A 27,896-nucleotide genomic window follows, 5' to 3' on the forward strand; every position below is an offset into this window, starting at 1 on the left:
TTACTGTGGAGACTGTCCCAGTCCTGCCTAAGTCGCACCTCTCACAGGTTTTCCAAGAGCAATTCCGGGTAAAGCTCCCGCACGGGAATCTCAGGTCTCCCGGCCTCCTTCCCAGGAGAGCCACCTCAGCAGGTGCTCTGAGCGGGCGGCTCTAGTTCCGGCCTTCTGGAGGTGCTTCCAGGGTGCTGGGATCAAGATAGGTCGTGGCAGGGAGAGCCCTCCTGCCAGTAAGTAGCCTGCCCCCAGAAGGCTGCCTGCCTACCTGCTCCCAGGCCTAGAGGACCAGCCCACGGCAAGGAGGCTAAAACTGCTGAGCCCACAGAGGCAGCCGTCTGAGGAGTGCTGCTCCCCTGACTGTCAGGTGACGGCTGGCCCTACCCCTTGGTCCCTCAGGCGCATCGCTTTCGGCTTTCCTTCTCTTCCCTGGCAGGCATCCACTGGACCCTTTCCAGGTGCCAGCCTGCATGGACATTTCCCAAGGCAGCCCAGTGTCTTGAGAGGAGGCGGCTTGGACATTGGAGCTCTGTGTCCTGGATTCTAGATCTGGCTCGACCACTTTCTAGCTGTGTGGCCTGGGGCAAGTCACTTGTCCTTTCTGGGCCTCTCCCTTTGTTACTGGCACATTGAGTTCTTATTGTACCCCAGGATAGAAATCAAGAAAGACAACAAACAGGAGTAGGAAAGTCAAAGTTTATTAGCTTGTACACAGTGGAGGCACAAGGGAGCCGGTGCAGAAAGGAAGGGGGCAGCTGACCAGCTGGTTAGGGAGCAGGACTGTAGGGATTTTTATTAGGCAAAGGCTGGGGAGGAGGCCCTTGTCCTAGCATGTAGGCGGGGTTTTTCTTGCACTTGCGCTGTTGTTCGACATGCCACTTCATGTGACACATATATCATTAGCATGCTAGCTCTCCACCCCTGGGTATGATTTTTACTGTGCTAATGGGACTAAGGTCCCCTTCAGACAACTCCTGCGTGCTAGGGCGCATGCGTAAGCTGGGAAAGTCCCGAGCTGTGGAATGTGGCTCTTGGTGGGCTCTATCTGGTTCTCCTAGCTTGCTGATTGGTTAGGGGCCTTATCTTGTTAGGCCAGGGGCCTTGCAGATGACCCTGTTCCTGGTCAGGGACAGCTGGTTCCTGTCTCACCTTCATCTTCCCAGAGAGGATGTTCTACTCAGTGACCTCACAGGCTTTGCAGTTCTGAGGGCCTCTCTGAGTCTCCTGTAAGTCAGAGGCATCCTCCCTTCTTTGTAAAGCCAAAAGAGCGGCTTTGACACGTGGTAGACATGTGAGGTGTACCAGAGGCTCCCTTCCCCACAGGCCTGAAACTCCTTAATTAATGCCTCATTTCTCATCAGGAGTGTTTCTCTGTCCTGAGCATTCTCTTTTCAGTGGTAATCCCTGTTCTCTTCTCCATCTCACTGAGGGTAGAGCATTCGATCCCCAACCCTGGAGCAGGAATGAGCAACCTCTTAGACAGGAGTTTTCAGGCTGTGGGTGATATGAACCTGGCTGAGGGAATGTGACCCAGAGGGCAGCGGGGTTGGGGAGTTGGAGAGTTGAAAATCAGCTTTGCCAACACTACTGTTGTCTCAAGATGGCCCAGCGGCTCGGAAGAGCAGATGCTGGGCACTAGGCAGAGCAGGTCTGGGTTGTGGCTTTTGGTCCTGCCTGAGCAAGGCAGCAAATTATTAAAGACCACGTGAGGGGTCCAGATGAACTCTGTGAGTTCAGAGGTGGGTGAGGGCACTGCAATCTGGTGGTATCTGGAAAGGCTCCATGAAGGAGTTGGGGCGAAGATAGAAAGTCTAAGAAATTGAAGGTTTGCTCGGGAAGATAGTGACAACGCCAGTCTGAATAAAGTAGAATATTCCTATAGGGGCTTATAGAATGTTCAACCGGGGGCTACTTTGCTTCTGAGGAGAGTTGGGACATTTAGTGATGTCTGAAGCTATTTTCGATTGTCATAACTGGGAGGAGAGTGGTCCTGGCATCTAGTGGGTAGAGGCTGGAGATCCATCCTATAATCCACAGCACAGCACCCCCACACAAAGAGTTACTCCACTGAAGATGTGCATAGTGCTGAGAAAACCTATTTTTGTGCCTTGTTGTTCAATAAATGGGGCCTGCTATTACAGGCAAAGCCATGGGGCAGAGAGTTAAAGTCTTGCTTAAGATTTATCTCGTGAGCTGGGAATTATTATTCTCATTTTATAAGGAACTGAGTTTCAGAATGTGTAAGTAATTTGCCCAAGGCCTCACAGCCAGTAATCTATAGGGCCTGGATATGAGTCCTGGCCTGTCTGCCCGGAAAGCCAGCAGGCTTTCCATTTGACCCCTTCAGGGGTCCCTTCAGGGGACAGAAGAAACACAGGGACCAATGTCCTGCTCAGACTCCCTCATCCAGCTCTGCCCTCCTGTTAGCTTCCCCCTTAGTCAGCTTAGCTGAGCCAGCCCTGGATGTCCGCTTTCATTGTCTCATCTCTACCCAAATGCATTCACTGGTCCTCCAGTGCCTCCAAGAAAGCTCCACTGATGCCTCCTAAACCTACACTTTCTCATAAAATTGTATATAAGAAATTATGCCCCTTGAGCATATTCTCACTATAATTCAGAGCTTCTGTTCCCTCTTTATTGTCCCTATCAACAACAGAGTGATATCCTCATGTTATCTTCAACATGACATATTTGTAGGGGAAAGTACAGAGTTATTATGCTGATGAAGTCAGATACAACACAACATTAATAACAGGGCTGGCCTAGGACAAGTCCTGGGTGAATGTTAGTTTCTCCGCCCTCCTCAGAGGAGGCACACCTGGGCAGAGTCTGGAAGCTGAGTAGGAGTAAGCCAGACAAATGAGATGCTGGCTGGCATTCTAGGCAGAGAGAAAAGCATGTCCCCAAGTGTGGAGGTGTGGGGGAGCATTCATGTGGCAGAGCTGCTGATGGTTAGCTGAGGCTGGGGCCTGGGGAAGGGGCTGAAGAGGTGGGCGGCCACCAGCTACCAGAGACCAGGGATGCCGTGAGGGAGGGTGGACTTGTCTGGAGGACAGCAGAGAGCTACTGAAGGGTTATAAGCAGAGGAAGTTGTGTGCTCCCGTTTGCATTTTAGAAAGATCACTTTGGTGGCTGGGTGGAGGATGGACTGGCAGGGACAGTGCCAGCATAGGAAGAGCAGTGATGAGGCTATCTAGTCCTGAGCAGGCCTTCAGACAGGTACCAGCTAACCACGCTGTTATGGCTGCCAGGATTTCTTTTTCTCCAGCCTAGTGGTACTGTGGACATGTTTGGGGCCTGGAGTATTAGAGAAAAGACAGCCACTGATCTGGTTTGGAAACCAATAGGAGGGCATTCTATTGACTTTATGATGCCTTCAGGGATCAATAAGTCAAGAAAATGAGGAAGGCTTAGATGGTAAAAAAAAAAATCTCTCTCCTGCTGTAGCATTGCACATTCCCCTCCAAGTTCACCAGCCCCTTCTCCCTTCATGGGCACCTCACGCCCTATGACAGGTTATTGTCAGAGTTATTGTCAAGAGAGATAGGAAACCAAACTGACAATGTGAACTCCTGGGAGAATTTTGTCCTCAGAGGGCCCAGCTAGTGCTCTCTGGGGCCTCTTGGCATCTTCTAGAACCTCCACCAACCACAGATCTTCTGATAATTGACCAGGTCAGTTGAGGCTCTCACGCCATCTTGGCACCAAGGTCACGGGTCTGGTCCTCACTCAGGCTTGGCATCAATAGATAAGATGCAAAGTTCCTTAAGTTTTACAGATCAACTAGGGGAAGTGCAGTTACCTCTAGGGGGATTAATTAGTTATCTACTGCTGCCTAACAAATTATTCTAGAATTCAGGTCTTAAAACAACAAACACTTATTATCTCTCCATTTCTGTTGGTCAGGAATGTGGAAGCAGCTTGGCTGGGTGGTTCTGGGTCAGGATCTCTCATGAGGTTTCAGTAAGCTGTCGGCCAGGGCTGCACTCAGCTGGGACTGGAGGATGACCTTCCGAGCTCACTCACATGGTCATGGCCGGCCTCAGTTCCTCTTGCCTGTTGTCTGAGTACTTTAGTTCCTCACCATGGACCTCTCCACAGGCTACCTGAGTGTTCTCATGTCATGGCAGCTGGATTCCCCCAGAGTGAGTGATGAGAGAGAGAGAGAGTACACCCAAGACGGAAGCCACAGTCTTTTTATGGCCTAATCTCAAAAGGGGCACATGAGCAGTTTTATATTGTTCTATGTGTTAGAGGAAGTCTCTACGTCCAGCCCACACTGAAGGGGTGGGAGTTCATCTCCACCTCTTGAAGGGGGGAGAAGAACCAAGAATTTGGGGATGTATTTTTAAAACCACCACAAGGACCTGAGTTAATCCCCAAGAGGTGACATGACACAGTGGTTAAGAGCATAGATTTGAGATTCATAAAGACCTGGGTTTAATCGTGGCCCCTACATTTGTTATTTATCCAGGTTTAGGCAAGTCATTTGACCTTTCTAGCCCTCAATTTCCTAATCTATAAAATAGGGGTAAGAATAGGAGGTGTTTCGTTGGGTTGCTACAAAAATTAAATAAGATCATATATATAAAGTGCCTGGCACAGAATAAGTATTGAATAAATGTGACTTAATTGCTATTGTAACTGGGTCATATTATTGTCCTCCTTCACAAGACACAGAATAGCACAGATGTTAAGAACTCAGCTGGAGTCAGACTGCCTGGGTGGGGCCTCTGGCTCTGCCAGTCATTTGCTATGTGAACTAGGGTGAATCACTTAATGTCTCTTGGCTTTGGTTTTCTGTAAAACGAAGATAATAATAGCTAGTGCCTGGCCACCTAATAGGTGTTCAATAAACATTTTATGAATAAGGAAATAATGGATGATAGAGGGATATAATGTGTGTGTGTGTGTGTGTTGGGAGACTACACAAAGTACATTTGACTTCCAATGCCTTCTGTTAACTGGGGAACCTGGTGTGACTGTCCCGGCTCCACTTGAGTGTGCCCTTGTACCCTTGAGCATGTCACCCTCCATGGGCTTCCAGTTTTATCATCCCTCTGGGTTGTTCTTGGTCTCGTCATTCAGCTTCCTTTCCACCTTCGCTTTGTTCAAGCACACATCCTTCATCATCCCTGCCGCCTCCACCAAGACTGTGTTCATTGGCTTTGCAGGAGTCTGGAGATTCAGTGACAGGAGGTGGGGGTGTCCCATGTCACACCGCCTCAGAGCTGCTACATTACCTTAAATTGATTTTGCAAATGAAAGCTAAAAGCTAAGCAAAGGCGACCCATCCATTTTGCCTAAAGATGATTATAATGCTCTTTTACGGCCTCCTAAATGACAAAGCAATTTGTTACCTGCCTACATCAACATTTGCTTATATTAGCACCCGAGATGCTTGATTTTTATTAGCCCCACGTTATCATTTTATGAAGACCCAGGGGCTCAGTAAAATTAGTGTGCAAATAGAATGCCCATTTTGCATTTCCCTGTGGTCAGCAGAAATGCTGAATGCAATTGAGTTGATAGCAGGTCAGGAGAGACATCCATAAAGGCAGCCTTCACTGAGGGCCTCGGTAATGCCATTTATCATCTCTGGACTGCTGGGATAGATGGGGTCAATGTTAGACAGTATTTTTTAAAAGGGCTTGGTGGCATTTTGTTTTTTGTTTTTTAAGTGAAAAAGCAAAATAAATACTATCTTGTAGCTGAACTTCCGTCAGCAATAAGAGATGAAACTAAACTCTTTTGTGTACATGGTAGAGGGAAAGGCAGCAGATGCAGAATCTGCTATTGGTAGTGGATCCAGGAGGAGACAGATAGGGGAGTGAGAGGGACACTGGTCTCCGAGCTGGGACTTGACTGTACCACTGCCAGCTGCATGACCCTGGGCACGCCCCTTCCATCTGTGAACCTCAGTTCCCTCCCCTGTAAGATGGGGTTAATACTGTCCTCCTCACAAAGGCATGATGAAGAGTAAATAAGATAATGTGTGTCTAAATTTCTTTATAAACCACGATCTGTGCAAGTATTTTTAATTTATTAATTCAATAGTCAGTTCCTGAGCAGTTCCTGGGAAATACACCATGAAAGTCACAGTTTCTCCCTGAAGGAGCTAATATTCAGTCCAGGAAGCGTTCAGGTGTCTAACTCATCTTTTAAACTATAAACTTCTTTGGACAGCTGAGCCTTCTCTCCCTGTCCCTTTGTTCCGAAAAGTGCCTGGCATAGAGCTGAGCAGAGTGAGTTCTCAAGAACATATTTTGGCTCCATTACATTTCTCGCTGCCTTTCAGAGGTCTAGTATTAGGGACGGGGTGACCTCAACCTCTGCTGGTCACCCCAATAGACCAAGCAACTCACAGCTTTTAGAACCAGGCTTAGTAGAGTTAATATGTTTTATTTTAATGTCTGACATTGGTGCATCCACTGTTGGGATTATGAACCACATTCAAAATGACCTGTTGCTAGCAGTTGAGAAGCAGAAAGCCTGTGAATTATTTCTACCTGCCCCCCACCCCTGATCATCCTCTAACATGGATGGAATCCTTTAATCCAACTTCTCTCAGTGTTCATTTCTGAATTTCCTTCCAGTCTATGTCAATTCATCCTTCTTCTGCCTGTGCTGAGTGCCATCTCCCTGCCCCTTCTTTCTGGGACTATCACTCTTGGCTACTGTTTTTGTCTAATAATATCTTTGCCCGATAGCTAAACTTTATTATACAAATGAGACTTCTATAGAGGCAGCAAGAACGTGGGGTCTGATTTGGGGCCATATTTTTCTACGTCTTTGCATGTCTAAAAGTCTTTATTGGACGCTGGATATTGTGAATTATACGTTGTTGGCTATCTGGATTTTGTTGTCTTCCTTTAAAGAGAGTTGGGCTTTGTATAGCAGGCATTTGAGTTTCTTCTGTTCTGTTTGATCCTTTTGAGATTGATTTTAAAGTTTTGTTAGTGAGTCTAGAATAGTTTAGCCCCACCACTAAGGCATTGCCCTTCTGGGGTCTCTACCGAATGCCCTGAATGGTCAATGAGCTTCCATTTTGGAGGCGAGAATTCAAATGATCCCTAGCCCCGCGTGTGCCCTGAGAATGGTGCCGTTCACAGCAACCTGGTCATTTTTTTATGACATTGTGGAGGTTCACCCTCTGCATGCACATCTAGGGACCTAACAAAGACTCATTAAGACCCATTTACATATTTCTGGAACGCTTTTCCTACAGAGCTCTCTCTTCTCTGAAACTTACAGAGTTTCCCCGTAACTACCACCTGCTTCTGACTCTCTGAACTTCGATCTCAGTGAGACTTCCATGCTTTGCTCAGGGTACCCCTCTCTACTTTTTGGTCTGCGATGGGCCTCCAGGAAAACAGCCAGGGCAATCACAGGGTACCCCTCATTTGTTTCTCTTTTCTCATGGGTTGATATTGCTCTGCCTCTTGTCCAGTGTCTGAAAACAGCTGTTTTGTATACTTTGTCCAATTTTCTAGTCACTGAAGGTGAAAGAGAAATCTGGCCCCTATTACTTCATCAAGGCCAGACAAGCTCTACCCCTACCTATTAGCTGTGTGACCTAGAACATGTTATATAACCTCTCTGAGCCTCTGTTTCTGCCTCTATAAAAGGAGTTTAATGTGCATGTTTTTGTAAGGATTATAAATAATGTATATAATGTGCCTGACACAAAAGGGGCTAATTAAATGGCAGCTGCTATTACTATTACTAATATAAATGGATACCTTCTTTACTCCATTTACTGAATGTTTAATGTGTACTATGCAATATATAAGCTTGTTTAATCATTACGACAACTCTATGAAGTGGGTATTATTATCCATTTTTATAGATTAGCAAATTGAAACTCAGAAAGGCTATACAACTGGCCTAGCGTCATGGTCAGTGAATCTGGGATTGGACTTCACTCCTATGACTTCTTCAGATGATTGTAATATTCACATGATCAGTTGCACCTAGGAACGAGAATGTAGTCTTTTAATATTGGGTAGCCAGGGGCATAATTTGATTAGTCAGCAATGGCTGGGCCTTAAGGGTTCTAAGCCAATGATTTAAGAGATAAATGTATAGCGCCCAGCCCATTCCCTACCCCCCTCCCACTTCCAACCCATAGTGTCAGCTTTTCCTGCCTTCCTTTGTAACCTTTTTCCATTTTACCTTACAGACAACCTTCGGGAAGGGGCAGAGCAGAAGGTGGTATTCATCACGGGACGAGTCCACCCAGGGGAAACACCCTCTTCATTTGTGTGCCAAGGTGAGTTGCAGGATCTCACCAGCATCCTGTGCCTACCCCCACATCTGTGATGTCTCTGCGATGGTCTCCAGGACAGTGTGGTCACATGCAGAGCCATTATCTTGGATGGGAATTTACTTCACTTCTTTAAAGAGGTTACACCTGATCTCCACTAGGATTTATTTCAATAAATATTTGTTGACAACATGGATGGATGGATGGATGGATGGATGGATGATTAGGTAGGGCTAAATTGAGTTCTCTCTTATGTGCTATGTTGAGGATGAGCCTACAGAGCCATCTCCACTCCCTAGCTTTGTTTCACTCGTCCAGTGGTTTACAACAAGAAATCTGACTCCAGGTCAATATGCATGTTGGTAGAAGGGTGGTGAACTGGGAAAGTAAGGACTGAAAATTATCTGTTCACTCTATCAGTCAGTCATTTAACAAACAACTTTTGAAATAACTACCATGAGCAAGGTGCCATGCTTGGTAAGCACAGAGATAAATAAGACACAATTTCTCTTCTCAAATCTTTCTCTTTATAATTGCATTTTCATTATTAAATATTTAATCCATATAAATATATATTTAGTCAGCAGTATATATATATGTGCATGCATATAAATTCAATTAGTCAGCAACATAAATGTATTTAATAAGTAATATATAAATAATAATTCATTGAATGCCCAGGTACCCACTAGCTTACGACGCAGAATATTATCTACTCCTTTTAAGTTCTTTGTGCTCCTTCCTACCTCCCCCCTCACACACATAACCGTCAGCTTGAATTTTGTATTTATCTTTCATTATCTTTCTTAATGGTTTTACTGTATATATAAGCTTTGCTAGACAATGTGTTTTTGAGTGTTGCATGTTTTTGAACTTTATAAAAATGGTATCATTCTGTGTGCATTGACACTTGTTTTCACCCAATACCCATGTTGGTGAGTATAGCTGTTTTCTCCGTGTATTCTGCCCCATGTCTGCCTGTACCTCAATACCTCAACCTCCCTATCTATTTTCATGGAGATGGACAATGAAGCTGTTTACAGTGGTTGTTTTTCTTTCAAACAATGCTGATACAAATGTTCTTATATGTGTCACTTTATGAACATGTGCAAATACTTTTGCAGGGTGTATGACCATGGAATGTAATTGCTGGGTCATAGGATATGTGCATTTAGATGTTTCCACTACTACAAGCAATGTATGAATTCCTTCTGTTGTACATTCTTGCCAATACTTTTGCATTTTTACTTATCTAATAAGTATATTATATTTAAAACATATGCTACTATATATGTGCCAACCACTGTTCTAAGTACTTTACATATTTTAAGTATTTATTTTTATTAATTTAATTATATTAATTTTTCTATGTCATGGGAAGTATTTTTTTTAGTTACAAACGTAATTTTATTTATTTATTTTTTTAATTGTGATTTTAGTTTTTATAGCAGTCACGTTGGTTTATAACATTCTATAACTTTCAGATGTATATCATAATATGTTTCGAATTCTGTGTAGGTTACATCATGTAATCCAAAGACTAATTATAATCCATCACCACACATGTGTGCCTAATTACCCCTTTTGTCCTCCTCCCTCCCCCTGTGGAATATATTAACTATCTTTTTACATACGAGAAAACTGAAATTTGAATAAGTCAAGTATTTTATCTCATTTTAACTTCAAAATGACCATGAGGTCTTAGGGACATGAAAACACCTGCAGAGGTTCTAGAACTTGAGGGCAGCATGCCGTTGTGGAGGCATCTGGGGATTTTGCATCAGACAATGTTGGCGTCAAATATTGGCTCTGCCACTTCCTAGCAGTGTGACTTCAGTTCCTCAATTGTAAAATAGATTCGGATAACAATACCTACCTGCAAAGGCTGGTGTGAAACTGGCGTGAGACCAATGCAAGCAAGCCCCCAGTCCTGCGCCTGGCACACAGCAGGCGCTCAACAGATGTCTCCTCCTTCCCCATGGGGACCTCAGAAGGTCTAGTGGGTAATGTGCTTTGTAAACTATAAGGCATGATGCAAATAAATACGGGTTTGATTTTCCCCGTTCATAGTCTTCCGGTGCTGTCATTAGGCACGATTGCCTCCCCTTTGTTTCAGACGAGGAGACAGAGTTCAGGGAGGGGAAGTGATTGCCCAGAGACAAGCAGCTGCTGAGAGGCATGGCTGGGCTGCCCCAACTCCTCACCCCAGTCACCTTAGCTTACTCCACGGCATTCTCACTTCCAGCCTCTTTCCTCCCCAGCGCTGTCCTTGCAGTAACCTCTCGCAGGTCCCTCCTGGTTTCACCAACCCCTTTACTTGCATCCATCTGTCAGTTACTAAACTTGGCAGCAGACCTGTTCCCCCAGCCCATCAGAGGCAGCTATTCTGTCCTTGTTTGTAAAAAGAAGTAGCCTTGCCATCAATACCTTCGCCTCTGGGAGCTCCAACTCCGGTGCCCACCTCCCCTGTGGACAGCAGACAGAGGGAAGGGTCACTACCTGATTTTACAGATGAGGCCTGAGGCACAGAGAAGTTGAGCAGATCTCAGGTGCTCTCTCTGTTGACTCGGCTTTTCCAAAAATGAATCTGGATGGTGCTCGGTTAACAGACTCCGTGCTGTCCTGCAGGCTTTCAGTCAATGTTTGCTCCTTGGCAGAGCCTTTTAATGCCTTCCCACTACCCTCTCAAGATAAATTCCAAACTCCTTGGCATGACATTCACAACCCTCCATGCTCTGGCTCTTGCCAGGTTCTCTGGCCTCAGCCTCATTATATCCCAGTCCTTCTCAACTTAATCCCCGAATGGCCAATCTTTTCCCCACCACTGGGCCTTTGCACCTGCTGCTCTTCTCCTGTGGCTCCTTGCCACCTGGCAAACACCTCCCATCTCCCAAGGCTGATTTCAAGTGCCCTCTGTGGGCCACCCTGGCCCACTCCCTCCAGCCTCCTGCTTTGTGCCTGCAATGTGAGTTACCCATCTATATTGCCCTCATTTGTTATATATTTGATTAATATTTGTTTCTTTCCCTTTAAACCATGAACTGTTTGAGGCCTAGGGCTCAGTCTTCAAGTGTCATTTTCTACATCTGCCAAATGGGGATTATCTCTTGCATCTCATGGGGCCGTTGTGAGGAACAAATGCTGTGTTGGCTCTGGGATGTTGAATCTCAGTTCAGAAAGAGGAACCTCAAGGTCACACAGCCAGTAAATAGCAGAAGGGGACTTTGAATCTGGGTCTCCCAAGCCCTGAGATGCTCTCTTGCCCTACTCAGGGATGGGATATGCTAGAAGGCTAAGATTTGTGCCTGGAACAGCACAGTGCTCTGGCCACCCCACAACAATTGACAAGCATTTTACAGATGAGGGTGTGGAGGCTCAGGGAAGTGAAGTGGAATACCCAAGGCCACACAGCTAACTCATGGCAGATGTCGCCCTGAGACCCATCTCCCCAACCCCGGTCTTCCTCTCTCCCTATGTCTGTAACTGTCCCTTGAGACACACAATTCATCCTTCCTTGAGGAGGAAGTGATCCAAGGTCACTGAGCCCCTGGGGTCAGCCTGGACCACAGCTCCACAGGGCTCCGCTGGGCTCTCCTCCTCAGGCCCCGCCCTCAGCTGGACCTGCCTCCCCACCCTGCCTGGTTGCGGGGAAGGCAGGAGGGTCCAAGGCCTGGAAGGACAATGGCTGAGATACCTTCTGTTCTGTTAACTCCTCTTTCCCATTAAGCAGCTCAGTGACCTTGAATGAGGAACAGACATGCGGGGCCTGATCGTCCCCATCTGGCTGGGACCACAGTTCTTGCAGTCGAGCTGCTGACGCATCTGCTGCTGGGAGTGGAGTGAAGTCATGTCCTCGCAGAGCTCTGCAGAGGGTGGCTTTAAGGGAGGCGGGGCTTTGATCTCCTCGAGGCTCTGCTTGGTGGTGGGATGGCTGATTCTCAGTCACCCCTCTGCTGCCTCAAACCCTGCTCCTGGCCTCTGTGAGGCCAGACCATCCTCGTCCTCCAGCTACACCATGAGAGGTCAGAGGAGCTCCTGTGTTGCCCCGTAACAGAGTGTGGGTGACACCATCTCTGGAGCTAGACCGCCTGGGCCTGGATCCCAGCTCTGCCGCTTAGTACAGTATGACCTTGGGGATGTTCCAAGGCCTCTCAGTGCCTCAGGTCCTTTATCTTGAAAAGGAAATAGTAATAGGAATCCTACTTCATGGGGTTGTTGTGAAGATTAAATGAGTTAATATCCATAAGACATTTAGGACGTTGTCTGGAATACAGTAAGCGTTAAATAAGTGTTATTCGTAGGGGAGGAGGTAGCACATCTTGAGCACTGAGTAGGTGCCAGGTACAGTTCCTCTAATCCTTCCTGGGAACCTAAGCCCAGGTGTGTGATTTCTGTACCGTGCACCCCTGGCCCCTGCTTCCTCACTGCCTTCCTGAGAGCCAGTAGCTGAGCCCTCAGGTAGCCTTCTCCTCAGGAGAAGGAGAGGGAAGACACACACACGCACGTGCACACACACACCCACACACCATGCGCTCACAACCGCCAGGACCACTAGGACCAAGTAGTACCTAATATTTCCGGCAATGGAGCGATAACCTTTGCCCCTTCCCCCTCCCTCCGCTCCCCCGCCCTGCTCTCCTCATGCCTCTGTCCTTCACCAGTTCCCCCTCTTCTCTCTACGTTTATCCCACACAACCTTACAGTATAAGCATCCACTAGATCCACTAAGGGCTTGTGATGGGTCCTTTCACGTCCCTAAGCTTCTGTCTTTTCATCTGTGCAATGGGCAGAGCTGGGGTGGGAGGGTGAGAACTCAGACTCTGAACTTCAGGCTCTTTAGGGCCAGACTCCCTGTGATTCCACAATTTGGGCCCTTGGGCTCGGCTGAGGGGCCAGGTCAGTGGCGGGCCTAGAGTGGCTGCTGTCATGTGACCCACCCTCTGAGCGCAACAGAGACCCCTGCCTGGCTTTCTTCAGACCTGAGCTCTTCGCACTGCAGTATGCTGCCTCTTAGCAGAGAACAGCAACAATAAACCTTACACAGAACTCTCTAGAGAGAAAGTCATGCAGGCACATATGCAAATCATTCTGCAAGTCACATGCAAATAGACTCCTGGCTCTTCCCATCTTGCTTTAATGGAAAGGGCACCACTTCGAAGTCAGTAGAACTGGATCTGAATCCCATCTAGACCCCTGCGAGACACTCAGCACGTGATGTCAGCACCCTGACTTTGCTTCCCTATCTGTAAGATGGAACCAGTAGAATTACAGGTCAGTCCAGCTACTGAGCATACAGAGCCTGTCACTGGTCCCTCTATATTCGCTCATTTCCCACGTATGTAGTCATTTTGGGGTCCCCTTTCCCTGAGATTGTGTGATTTCAGTGAAGAGTTCTGATGCTCTTGGGGTGGTAGACAAATAATGTCGTCATCAGTGGCACCATCTATCCACACTGCTTCCCCTTCCCCACTGCATCCTGATGACTCTCTGGGCCTTGGTCACTGCAGAGTCCAGCAGGTCACCACCACATCGGATCTTGGTTTCTGACTGCAAGCCTCTTTGCGTTTGCTGGCTCTCTGCTGTGTCTGCCCCCTACCTCTGCCCCATCTGCCTTCAGGACATGGAGCCCTCTGTTGTTATTACTTCCCTCCAGACCGCATTCCACGCTGCAGCCAGGGGAGCTCTGTAAAGACTAGCTCTGACCCTGTACCTTGCAATGGCTCTCATAGTCCCTCCATATTCCTCATTGGACCAGCAAACTCCCGTTTACCTCTCCTTCCCTCTCCATCCTCCCCTCCCCACACCTTCAGCCAAATAAATAAGAGCAATGATTAAAACAACGCACATCTGCACTGCCTATGTGCCAGGCGCTTTGCTTATATTAACTCACTGAGATCTTCACAATAACCCACATGGTAATTATTATTATTCTTTCCTTCTTAACTGATCAGGAAACCAAGGAACTGATTAAGCGGTTAAGGCCATACAGCTAGTCAAACCGAGATAGTCCAGTTTCAGAGTCTGTGCCTTTAATGTGGAAGCTGTGCCCCTGGAATTGAACTCTCCGTGAGCAAGCAGGCCGTCTTCTTCCCTGCCTTCCAGCCTTTGTGTAGGATTTGCGGTGCCTGGAACACCTTCTCCCAGCACCTCTTCCATCTGGCCCACTCTCTTCATCCCTTAAGTCTCTGTTCTCCAGGGCCCCTTCCTGAGCCCCAGGCTGGATCAGGAGCCCCCTCTGGGGTCTCACAGCTCTCTTTGCCAGTCAGTACAGAGGGGAGTTGCTTTCCTGCCATGTGCCTTCTGAGGCAGGGCCCTCTTATGCATCTTGGAAAGCCAAGCCTATGGCACAGACCTGCCCTGAGAGTGTTTGTGGAATGAGTGATTATTGGCTCAACTAACCCTATACTTTGTCAAGCTCAAATGGATTCCTGGGGGCCAATCTACCAATGGGCATTTGTTAGGTACCTTCTCATGCCCTGCTCTGAACCAAGTACACCGGGAGAAATAACAACAATAAAAGCTCAGTTGTGGTTTGCCCAGCGAGGTCCATGGTGGCCACGCCAAGGTCAGCAGAGGCAATGATCTCTGCTGCCCAGCTTTCATTTGAGATCCTTTACCGCTTTTCCTTCTCCTCCAGCTCCTCTAGCCTCCAGCCTTCCTGTGCCCCTGCTTTCTTCACCCTCCTGATTAAATCAAAGGGAAGGACCCGGCAGACCTGTTCACTGAAGGGACAGACTGATCTTAAGGGGGCTGACTGTCTCCCAGCAGGAGGGAGATTGTTCTCCTCACTTGACAGATGAAGACTCTTCTGCTTTGGGGAGAGAAATAAAATAGATGGAATCCTAGACTGTCAGTGTGGGACGTGTCCTTGGAAATTACTGAGTTCTTTCTCCTAATTTAAAGACAAGAGCAGGCCGAGAAGCTTTCTGGAGGTCACCCAGTCACTGAGCCGAAACTTGGACCCAGATTCTCTGACTGCTGCTGTGTTGGCTTCTCCAGCTCAGTATCCTTGTCCCAAAATCCCATAGTTAGTAAACCTCACAGACCAGGACACTTAGTTCCAAAATCCATCCTGTTTTGCACTCCCCCCGCTGCCCTTCAACCTTTGATCTAAGTGAGTTTATTAACGCACATCACAGTTTCCAGGTGCTGTCTCAGGCAGTTAAAATACAGGAGTTCTAACCCAGGCACACAGCAGTCTTCCAGATTACGTATTATTATCCCTGCGTCAAGATGAGAAAATTGGTCAGAGAAAGCTAGTAACTTCTCTAGCTAATAGCCAGCTAGGATTCGAATACAGGTTCCCAAGTCTGTGCTCTTTCTGCTTCCCCAGTCCATGCAACGCTTTTGGCCCATGGCTGGGGATGGCATTTCCTTTCCATTCCTACTTTCTCCAACATTTCTCCTCATATTCCTCTCCGCTTACCACCCCTCCCCGACACCAAAAAAGAAAAAAAAAAAGAAAGATCTCCCAATTTCCTGATCAATGGGAATGATTCCTGTTGAACTGTATCTGACCTCAAGCCAAGAGATGAGTCTAAAACCTCACCTCTCTTTGCCCCACACTCACTTCCGGGAGAAGGAGCTCAGAGTGGCTGTAGCCTCTGGTCTGGCTTTGTTTCCTCTCATCCTTTTATTAGCTGCCTAATTGGCAACCCGATTAATCTGCTCATCTGTGAAGGAGGACGGATCACAATGAGCCACTCCATTTCCAGAAGCCATTCTCTGAGGCAGCGTGGCCAGGCCCTGAGCGCAGGCTGGCTCCTTGATGGAGGGCTGCCCCGGGAGCTGGGGTCAATTAGCGGACAGATTAAGCAATTATTAGCCCCTAACAAGGGTGCCTGGCATCATTACCCTGTCTGTTTACTGGCAAACTGCAGCTTTAATATGAAGACCAACAAATAAATTAGGGCATCTGCTCTACCGCCGTGTCGGCCGAGAAGGAAATCATGTCCAACTGGCTTTCGGCTGCTGCTGATTCTCAGCCCTGGCCTAATGAAAAGCCTGAGATGTCCCTCACTGGTCACAGCAGCTTTGGAATGTGCTCTGGAGCAGTTTCTCATTCCAAGAGCTAAGTGCCTGCCGCTGGGCACGGGGATTGTTCTTCGTTACCCTGCTGTCATCCTCTGGTCTGTCTGTCAAAACCTACTTATCTTTCAGGGCCCAGCTCAGAAGCTCCTTTCTCCTTGATGCCTTTCCTCCTCTCCAGTGGGAAAGGACTTCCCCTTCTGCATTTTGGGAGGGTTTTGTGCTCTCCTATCCCTTTCCAGCATTACAGTCATTTCATGGAATGCCAGGGTGCCATTTTGCCCATTTTTTTCAGGTCTCTGATGAAGAAGTAGAAACATGGAGAAGAGGATGGAAAAGGCAAGGGCTCAGAGTTGTTGTTTTTTTTTTCTCACTCCTGTCCTGGAAGTACACGCAGGCCATCCCAAGAATGAGAAGAGTGAGAGGGTCAGTCTTTGCACTGGTTGCAGTGAGGAGGGCGAATTCCAGAGGTGGTCACTGTCATCTGGGCCGGATGTGGTGGTGGCCTAGAGCAGAGGGATGGAGATGAGGGGCAGATTTGCTGGATTCAAGGAAGAGACATGGGGACTACCTGATTCTGGGACAAGAGTCGTGGCAAATTCAATGTTTCTAAATTGGGTGACCTGGAGGCAAGGTGGTGTTGATGCCAGTGAGTTGCAGAGAGGACAGTCAGCCCTGGAGTCTGGGAATAGAGGACTCTCAAAATGGGGAAAGGAGCAGAGTTGGAGAATATTGAAGAAACCTCCCTCTCCTTATGCGACTTTAGCCAAATTCCTTCTCTTCTCTGCTTCCTGGTGTGCCCGTGAGCAACATTAGGATTTAGATCCCTAAGGTCTCTGACTCCATAGTCATCAATCCAATGTCAACATTTAGCTAACGGTGTGTCCATTAGAGAGCATCTCTTAATTTATGTTCAACTTATCCTGCCTCTCCTCCATCTCTGTCTGTCAAAACCCGGTAGGTCCTCCAAGGCACAGCTCAAATGCTCTCTTTTCTAGGACGCCCTTCCTGTGCTCTCCTTCCTGCCCCTGAGCTTCAGTATTATGTCTTGAACCATGCCTTGGAAACAGATATATTTGAAAAATTCACTGGGCAACACCTAATCCGTAGCCATACATCCACAGTGGCTAACAACATAGTCCAAAAATCACCTATTTAGCTCTGACTGTTTTCCAAGCTGAGGAAAATGCACTCCCTCCTTCTTGAAATGCTTTGAAGTTAATCCAGGTGTTTCTCTTTCCCTAGGGATCATTGACTTCCTCGTAAGCCAGCATCCTGTTGCCCGCGTCCTACGAGAACACCTGGTCTTCAAGATTGCACCAATGCTCAACCCTGACGGAGTCTACCTGGGCAATTACAGGTGAGGGACAGAGGAGAATGCTTGGAAGCTGGTGGTCATAGGAGGGTGGTATGGAAGCAAGAAGAAAAAGGGGATATATTTTTGAGGAAGAATTTTCAGACTACCCATGAGTTCATTAGAGGGAGTTTCACGCTGGCTCTTGAGGACATGGCTAGTGAGCCTTGGCTGTTTCATGCACAGCCACCTGAGGTCACTTGCTAGGATTTTTTGGGCACCTTGCTGGACCAGTAATCCGGAGACCTAGTATCAGTTTTGGCACCTATTTCTTATGTAATCTCAGGGAATTCACTTTGCTTCTCTGCTGCTCAATTTCTCTTATGTAATGGAGACAATAATTGCTTACCTGGCAGGGCACTTGTGAGCATCAAAAGAAATGGTGGGGGTGAATGTGCTTTGCAGAATATCATATAGTGGTTATAATGTTACTGTTTCATTTCTGTGTCTCTCATTAGAGATCATTAATGAAGGAGAGTGGCATCCCAGATCATCTGAACAGCATTTCTCTTTGGTTTGGGCATATGCCAGTCCCACACTCACTCATGCACTCATATCTTGAATGCTCCTTCTCCCGTCTTAGCACCATTATTTACAGCCTAAAATTCCACTGCCCAAGGGATCATCTGCCGAAAGAACATTGAATCCTCTGAGATCGTTTTATTACCCTTATTTCACAGTTGAGGCAACAGACTTGCCCAAAGTCACAGAGCCATTAAATTGTTGACTGTCTAACTTCACAGCCCAAAATTTACAAGTTTATTTCTGATTAGTCCCACAACTCAAGAAAACACTCAAACTCCTCAGCTTTGTGTGCAAGGCTCTGTATGACCTGGTGCCTGTCTGTCCACCCTCCTGCCTCACCTCCCACCCTCTGCTCTAGCCTCTCTAAGCAAAGCCTAGTTCCCTAGACTGGTCTGCTGACCCCCGAAACCTTACCTTCATAAAGGCGGCCTTCTGCCCAGAACCTCCCCCTCTCTTCTTCTTCTCACTAACCCTTCTTCACAACCCAGCTTGTGCCCTTTCTTCTGGAAAACATTCCCCAAACCCCCAAACAGAGTTGGCCACTCCCTCCTCCGAGCTCCCACAGGTCTGGTTACTGAACAAGTCGTATCCCATTGCACGGACTCCTCTGGCCCTCAAGTCGGCAGAGGGCAGGGACTGAGCCTGAATGCTCTTCGTGTCCCCGCTGCCTAGCAGCAGGGATCAGCATACAGTATATGCTCAAAAAGTGCTTGATGAATATGAGTGAAAGAAAAGGATGACTTACTGATGAAGAAACTGAGGCCCGGAGATGAGATGGGACTTGCCCAAGGTCAGTGTCAGAGCTCAGACCAGAACCCAGATTTTCTGATACCCAGCCAGGTCCATTTTAAACAGGGTTGGTTTACTACTTTCTGAGAGCACAGCAGTTGGGTCCAGAGGGGCTTCCTAGTCCCCTCGGGTAGTAGTTAGAGAGAGCCCACGGGATGCACAACGCCTTAATTAAAGACAGTTTGCTTCCTCTGTTAATTGGCTCAAGTGATGGTTCATTAGCCCTGGCAGGTTTTATGGCTTGCTGCAGGCCTGAGAGCAATGCCTTTCCACCTTCCCCGGACAGATTGCACTGTCGGTGATAATGGTGGTAGAAAGACCATTGATTTATGTTAACATTTCTGTTTAATTATCAGAGCGGCAGTGGTCAGGGAGAGGTCAATACTGTCCACTCCACACACTTATTTTTCTCATCATCTGCTGTCCAGGGATGACAAGTTGGAAAAAGGTCTTGACCTTGGCCAAAATGCCTCCCCTCTCTGGGCTTCAGATGGCCAGTGAGGTGTTGATGGGGAACTATGTGCTCTCTATATGTCTTCAAGCTCCAAATTTTGTGATTTGCGATTTCAAGATAAGAGAGCTCCAACCCTCAGAAATGGTTCTGTACTGAAGGAGAGCCCCCTACGTTCTCCTCGTGAAGATATGTGATTCTCAGGAGAGTTGGAGGAATCTCTAACCACAGGCATTAGTCCTGTTGCTAAAACAGCCCCGAGTAGTGACAAAAAGCCTGTCAATCATGAGAATTCACTACTAAAGATTTGGAGAATGTGAAACCTAATAACAGAGACTCAGAACTGAGAGCATCAAGGTGTCTTCAAGGTCCTCTAGGCCAGCCCCTCCCCAAGACACTCCTGTCAACAGCAGCATTTCCCACGGTGTGATGGGGCTTGCCAAGGCATCATGGGAGAAAAAAGAATTTGGAGTTCAAGTCAGTTTGGCTAACACAAAGTTAAGCAAAGTTAAGCATGTTCTTTTACAATAAGATTTTTCAGTTTTCAAGATGCTAATAAATGGGAATCTCAAAAGAGGAATATAGTATTCAGTGTTTCCTAAAGTGTCAAGGAACCCTTTTCCTATAGAGCCTGTTTCCCCTCCACCCCTCACTCCCTCACCCCCGGCCCCCAGGGGTGTTAGGGTTCATAAAACACATTTTGGGAAATGCCACTCCAAGAATTCCGCTTGCCCCTTCAGGGCCATGTCAAGCACTCACATGCTTATTTAATCCTCACAACCACTCTGAGAAGACGGATCTTTGCTAAGGCTTCTTTGCTTGCAAATAGTGAAAATCTTCTCAAATTAGCTTAAGTACAGGAGGAAAGTTGAGAGGGAGGGAGGGTAGGAGAGAAGAGGAAAGGAAAGAAGGAAGGATGGAAGGGAAGGAGGAAGAGTAGGAGAGAAGAAGGAAGGAAGGGAGGGAGGGAGGGCAGACAGAGGGAGGGTGCTTTTCAGAATTCTAGGGCAGGAAACAGAGCCAGACCTCACAGGAACTGATCCCATCGCTGGAAACAGGTTGGAAGGCAGACGGCCACCTGGCTGCCTCTTTCTCCTGCTCTCTGACTTTCACCCTGTCAGCTCCCCTCAGGATGTGCTGTCTCTCAAGCCTCAGTGAAGTTAAACAAACTGCTGTAGGTCATGTGACCCATGAGGACCAGGCAGGGATGCAGGGCTGTCCTACACACCCCTACGGCCTGCCCCAGATATACCAGACCCTGTGTGGAAAACAGGAGACAGGCCTGCTCTCAAGGCACCTTTCCTTCTCTTCCTCCTCTTCCTCCTTCTTTTTCTTCTTCTCCACTAAAGAAACATGTAATCCAATCTAGGAAGGATGGTCAGGAGATTTAATCATGCAAAGTTCAGATTTAATTATATAAGTATCTATACAATGGTATAGACAAGGTATGCTCTAGCATTTAGTTGCAAAAGATGGCAACTATACCAGGATAGATAATGCTCTTCATGTTAAGTGCAGCAGCATTTACTAACTACACTATGGTATATGTTACTAGACTGGCTTACGGGAGGGGTATGGAGGACCCATAGTAAACTTTATACAACTCTAGTGTACTCCACAGTGGCCGTCTATAATAGCTGGGAGAATGACAGTAGATAACAATGATATTGTGGTATATAATAAAGACACATGGCAACTGTACTCTCTGTCTCACTTACTATACTCCAGTTTCATGGCCTTTTTTTCGTTCCAGCCCTGAGGTTTAATGCCAATTCATAGGAAGGCCTTCCCAGCACCTCCAGGAAGAAGTAGGTCTCCCTTCCACTCTCTCCTAGCACTCCGTGCTGTCCTGTCCTAGCCTGGCCCCACATACAATCATGTGTTTGTTGATGTGACTATGTGTTTAATGGTGGTCTCCCCCTCTAGACTGTAAACTCCACGATGTCAGGACTTTGTCCACTTGTATTCCCAAAGCTTGGCCCAGTGCCCAGCACAGAATGGACCTTAGATGTATATGTCCTGAATGAAAAAATAAACTCAACAGCAGTGTGTAGGAATTGTGCTGCATCATGAAGCAACAATCCCCAGTGTAGAGTAGCCATCACCAGATGCTGCCAGCCCCCTAAGCGGCCTCCAAACTCCGGTTGTTTTGATCTGACGCTGTTGTGATATCAATACCGTGATGAGCTGCTGTTATGATTGAGTGAACCCTGAACTCACAGCCACACGTAGTTATTGTACAGCATGACACTTTTAAAGGCACTTAAAAACCACATTTGACCATTACAACATCTCTTGAGAAAGGAAAGAGGAGACTGATGCTTCAAAGGTGAAGGGCCACGTTCAAAGCCACGTGGTGCCTCCAGGGACTCTCCGCTTTCCCAAACAGGCCTGCGTCTTACACGCTGGAGGTGGGAGCAGAGAACTGGGGTCTAACTTTCCCCACTCTCTAGAGGCTTCTTGTCCTTGGGCAAGACACTTCTCTCCTCTGGCCTCAGTTTCTCTCCTGCCCTCTTGGGAGAGGAAAATGAAGTGACAGGCACCTTCCATCATTTAGTAGAAGCTCTGGGGAGAGGTTCTGTCAAGAATGGTGTGGCTGCCACCTGGATGAACCTGGAGGACATTATGCTGAGGGAAATAAGCCAGCCACAAGAGGACAAATACTTAGGATTCCACTTCTATGGGGTATTTGGAGTAGTCAGAATCATGGAGACAGAAAGCAGAATGGTGGTTCCAGGGGCTGGAGGGAGGGGGAAATGGGGAGTTACTGCTTACTGGGTATGGAGTTTCAGTTTTAAAAAATGAAGAGTTTAGCAGATGGATGGTGGTGATGGTAGCACAACATTATGAATGTACTTAGTACAACTGAATTGTACACTGGAAAATGACTAAGATGGTAAATTTTATGTGTTATTTCAAATCAATTAAAAAATATGTAAGAATGGTATGACTGCTGATGCAATTTGAGCATCTGTGGAGAGTTTAGGGGGATGCAGGGCCTAGGAGTCTTGAAGGATGAATGCTGTAACTTCAGGTACTGCAGAGCCAAGAAGCTGCAAGGCGACTCCCAGCTGGAAGGCCATTGGGGTAGGGGGGATGGGCTGAGTGAGTCTACAATGGTTGGTAATTCTCAGTGTCCTGTGGTAGGCATGGCTGCCCACTCACAATGCAGTGTTTGCACTCTCTCTCTCTGCCACCTCCTCCCCGCCATCACTTCCTTTGCAGAGAAGACAACCCCCACCCCAACCTGTACCCCACTACGTTTTCTTCTGAGCATATGCAATGCCCAAGTTGCCTTGCATTTTTGCCTTTCGAAAACAGACTCTCCATCTCCTTATGACAATATGAAACTCTGTGTTGGGTTTGCATTTCTTAATTAGGTGCTTGTCATTGTGTATTCCATAGAGCCACGTGTAAGTAAACAGTCATGGACCTTTGAATAAATTTATTGGTTTTATTTATGTTTCTGGGCATAAAAATCTATAATTACCAGGTATAGCCTCAGTATAACTGGTATTTAATGACAATTACTTTTTGTTACCATAGAAATGAGTCCAAAGTAGTTACCCATAATTTCTCATTTCCCAAACCTCACACATGCTGAATTGCAATATTACCATAGTAATTGCCTATTAGTCATCATAAAATACGCAGTTACCCAAAAGATAGCAGGATGCTGTGAGATTTCTCATCTTCAGAAAACTTCAGTGCTTCTTGGGAGTGTGGAGGTGGGGGAGAGGAACAGACCTTATGGGTGGTGCAGAAGTGATTCAGCTTTACAGCAGGCACTGCAGACCCCACCGTGGCAATGGATGCTGCCGTGATCTGCAGACCCGCACCACAGTATGTCTCTTGGCCCCGGCGATCCTCAGTAGCAAAGGATGCTCCAGTGCAGTAAATCCAATTTAACTAAGGTTTGTCGAGGGCCTGCTGAGTGTCAGGCCCTGCACTGGGCCTCCGGGAAGGAGATGGAAATCAGAGGCAGCCCTTGCCTGTAAGAAGCCCAGTGTTTGTACTGGAGGTGCGCGTGATGCTATGGAAGCTGAGATATAATAAGGGCTGGTGTCTAAGTTGCTACTAATTGTACATTATATTTCTCATCTCCTTTAACCCCCACGATAGCCCTGTGAGGAGGTAGTGTTATAGCCGCATTTTACATGGAGAAGGAAATTGAAGCACAGAGGCACCGAGCAGCTTGCCCCAGATCCCCTGGCAGTGGGGTCAGAGCAGCTTTGCGGAGCCGGGCAGGCCCACCCCAGCCTGCTGCAGATTTCACCTCCTGCTACACCGTGTCCCAAAAGCAGGGAGTGCTTCCTTCCAACTGGGGGCGATGAGCGAGGGTTTCTGAAGGATGGAGGATATAAAGGAGTTCACCAGACATAAAGGAGAGATGAGGAGAGCTTTGCGCAGCAGAACATCATTAAGCGTGGCAAAGGGTGAAACACCAGGGGAGGTATTTCCAACACACACACGCATACACACATGTGCACACACACGCACACACACACACACACACATTATAATGGGTTGACCTTGCCCACCTAAACATCCAAAGGAGGAAACATTTTAAACTATCGAAAATAGAATAGAACATAAAATTAGCTATATAAAATGTAAAATACACGTCAGTATTCGATTTGGTTTTTGGCGGCATAAAAACTGTTCCATATCAAGCTAGAAATGGAAAACAAAGATCCATTGCAAGTATTGCCTCACTGAGAGATCTACCCGTCCCTCCTCACCCTGCCTCTTTCCCCACCCCAGCCATCTGCCCCCCTCTTGGTGCGTCTGTCATAGCATCATCAGCCTTGGAGGGGGAGGGGAGCTCAGCAACATCTGGTCCAGTGCCCCGCCCAGGGCAGGGATCCCTCAGCAGTATCCCTGAGTGACAGCCATGCCCCCTCTGCTTGTCCACCTCTGGGCCTGGGTGGTTCCCTCCCTTCCAAAGCATCGTGCTGCTCTGATGTCAACTCTGACAGTTACACAGTTAGACAGTTTCTATTCAGGCTATACCTGCAGCCCATCACTTCTGCTTCTTCCTCCTGAAGGATTATCCAGGTCCAGTCCATGTTTTACATGGTTGCCCTTCAGCTCTTTGAAGATTGTGTCCCCCCGCTCCCCACTCACCCCAACCAACACCAGCTCCTCTTCTCCAGGCTGAACATCCCCAAAGCCTTGCAACTTTTCATATGTAACCTGAAGTCCATTCCTCCCCATCCTTCCTGCTGGCCCCTGAACATGTCCAGGTGTTTGTCATTGTCTGTCTTTGAGGCATGGTGTCTGGAAGTGAACAGTTATGATGACGACAATGATGATGATGATGGTGGTGGTGATGATGGTGAGGATGATGATGATGGTGATGATGATGATGATGATGGCAATGATGGATAGCTAACGTCTATTGAACCTCACAGGCCTGGTGCTATTCTAGGCATTTTGCATGTATTGTTTCACTTAATTCTTAGAATAACTCTATCATTATTCTCATTTTACAGATGAGAAACTGAGGCATTGGTAGATTAGGTAACTCCCTTAAGTTCATAGAGCTAGCTAGTGGAGTAGGGGTAGGAGGGGACCATCACAAGCCTAATTTGGGGAACGTACTTCTCCTGACACAGCCCACATGCACATTGCTATCTGACGCTGAGCTCTCCTCAACCCAAATCTTTCCCACTTGCATTTCTGCTTAGTCACAACTCCCCCGGCTTCTCTTAGAGCCTTTCAAGAAGCCTGTGGCATAGACAGCACAGAAATCACTGTCTCTTTGAATAAAGAAGAAACCAAGCCACAGAGAGGCTAAGTAACTTGCTCAAGGTCACACAGTGAGTGAGCCACTTAGTCAGTCAAGATGAAGTGCAAGTGACAACAGGGGCCAGACAGAGCCTTGCCTCCCAGAGTCTCTCTCCTGCTTTATGTAACCTGAGTGATGTTTCTATGGAGGCTGAAAGGACATTGGGGCTGGCAGTGTAATCAGGTGTCTAACCCACAAGTGCACACCGCCAAAACCAATTATTCAAATGAGCTTCCCAGCCAGGTTCCACGGAAAAGGCCAGATGGCTAGATGTCTGTGGAGGCAGCTCCCCATCTCTGTCCCTGCAAGCGGCTGAATAGCATTTCAAAGTTAGAGTTGATAGCAAGTTGATTTTAATAATTGATTCTACAGTGAAGACAGGCCTCCGAGGAGACAGTAACCCAGAGTTAGTGGCTGAGGAGTCTGGACAAGCAAAACAATGTGATAGAGTCAAGAACTTCATCATTTCTGGTCTTAGTTCCTAAACCACTGCTTGAATAGGGTCAGCTCTCAAAGTAACGTCCTTCCGTGACTCCCCATTGGCCATCAGAGGAACCTAAACTCTTTGGCCTGGTACTCAAGGCACACAGTGTCCCGGCATCTCCTTCTTAGTGTCATCGCCCACGGTCCCCCTTGCCCATCCTGCACCACCACCCTCCATCCAGCCCTCTCATCTCCCTGGGCACTTTCCACTGCCCCAAGCCAGCCTGCCCTTGCTCACACCTGTGCCTTTGCTGGCGCCCTGCCTCGGTGTGAGAAACCTTTCAACCAAATCGTTTTTTCTCCCTCTCCTTTGTTTCTCCTCCTCCCTCCTTCCCCCCTTCCTTTCATCAAATGTTCACCCAGCACATAATTTGTACCATGCACCCAGCACATACTTTGCACCATGCACCCAGCACATACTTTGCAGCACGCACCGGGACCCGAGGTAGGCTTTGTCCTTGAGGAGGAGGTGTTGTGTGAGATGAGCCTTGAGGGATGGGTGGGAGTTAGCAAGGGGAAGAGATTGGCAACTTGTTCTAAACCAAAGGAATAATAATGTTAGATAACAACAGTGATGATAATAATGTGAACACTGATTGAACTTGTACAAGCTGCTAGACCCTGCTCTAAGTGTTTCTTATGTGTTGTTTCCTCTGGAGATGAAGGGGTGATAGCTCATCATACTCCTGCTCTGCTCTCATCCTACTTCTACCCATTTAGAAGGAGATGCAGGGATTAGAAAGATAGAGGTCAAAACACAGCTTTATTATTGATCAAAGCAGGATTTGGAAGGCATGGCTTATCTCTGTGGCTAAAATTGATCTCCTTTTTCTCCATCTCAAAATCCAACTTCCCCACCAGACACAAGAGAGCAGGAAGTGACCTGCCTCCCAGAAGGCACACCATGTGGCAGAGAGGAGGCCAGAATGACCCACCCTGCAGGGTTGCAGATGCAAACAAGCTGGTGGAGGGTCCAGGCCCAATGGGTTCGGCGACTTTTCTCCAGTTGACCAATCAGAGAAGTTCCATCCCCTCTCCCAGGAAGAGGAGGTAAGGGGGTGGAGGCAAAGAGCCACTCTCTTTGTTTGTGGGGACTAAAAGTGCCCACTGGGATTAAAAGCAATGGGGGATTCCTTCCAATAACCCCATGGACCTATGCGGTAGGTTCTTATTTTTTCCTCATATTACAGATAAGGAAATTGAAGCGAAAAGAGTGGTTAAATCATTTGCCCATGGCCCCACAATAATAGGAGATCCAGAAGTCAAAACCAGAAAGGACTTGGAGCCCAAGGCCTCAGGCTCTGAGCTGCCTTGCTGCCTGAGCCCTGAGTGAGCAAGGAGTCTTGGGGAATGCCGAGTGGTCTGGCCTGGCTGGTGTATGTGGTCAGGGCTGCAGCCTACAGTGCAAGTTGACACACTACAAAAAGGCACCAGCCAAGAGAGCAGGTGGAGGCTGCTGTGTGGCCCAGGCCTGAGCAGCCTTGTGACTTGGTGCAGTTGCATCAGCCCACAAGACGGGGCATCTTTTTGCAATTAGCTCATAGAACGTATAATGTGCAAGCCTCGCATGATGCACAGATTCGGGGGACATGGTGTGGGGAACTGGAAGAACAAGTGGGACCAGATTGTGGAGGACCCTGAGCGTCATACCAAACTCAAACACAAGTCTGGCTAACGTGCTAGCACTTATCTCAACTACACAGTGTCCCCAGCATTTTACTCAGCTGATCTCACTTAGTCCACAAAACAAGCCTGTGAGGTAGACAGAGTCCGCATTCTGCAGACCGGGGCTGGGGCACAGGGAGGTCAAGCCACACAGCTGATACGTGGCTGAGCCAGGATATTATCCAGGCAGTGTGGCTCAGGCTCAGACCAGGTGGGCAGGGGTCTCGCTGGCTCCCAGATCTGGTGAAGACCTAAAGGACTTTCCTTCCCCTTTGTGTTTCCTCTGCCCCTTTTCGCTTAAGAAATTGAAATAACCAATTCCTAGCTCCAGGGGCCAGTGGGCTCCTTTAGAATACGTCCGTCCTCAAGCCTTTTAAAACAGCTCTTTTCACTTCTTATCACTGTTCCCATAGAGAGAAAAGTCATCCTTTACAACTCTACCCTTACGTAGCTGTATGAACTTGGCCTCAGTTTCTCCATGTTTGCAGTGTGGGGATTGGGCTTTATGAAATCTTGGGTCCTTCGATTGGTGACTGGCTCTCAGAATTGT

At 47.5% G+C, this 27,896-nt stretch overlaps 1 protein-coding gene across 4 annotated transcripts in view; it reads left to right on the top strand.

The window, feature by feature from the left end:
* The window catches only part of AGBL4 (AGBL carboxypeptidase 4), a 1,219,476-nt gene that overhangs the window by 1,079,507 nt on the left and 112,073 nt on the right, over positions 1 to 27,896 (top strand). For all 4 annotated transcript variants that reach the window (XM_044770751.2, XM_044770749.2, XM_070509980.1 and 1 more), the window contains 2 exons: positions 8,177 to 8,266; positions 17,534 to 17,648. In XM_044770751.2, the coding sequence (XP_044626686.1) occupies positions 8,177 to 8,266; positions 17,534 to 17,648 (205 nt within the window). The remainder of the gene's footprint in view (positions 1 to 8,176; positions 8,267 to 17,533; positions 17,649 to 27,896) is intronic.

The sequence above is a fragment of the Equus asinus genome, chromosome 5 (assembly GCF_041296235.1).
Source record: "Equus asinus isolate D_3611 breed Donkey chromosome 5, EquAss-T2T_v2, whole genome shotgun sequence".
Lineage (NCBI taxonomy): Eukaryota > Metazoa > Chordata > Mammalia > Perissodactyla > Equidae > Equus > Equus asinus.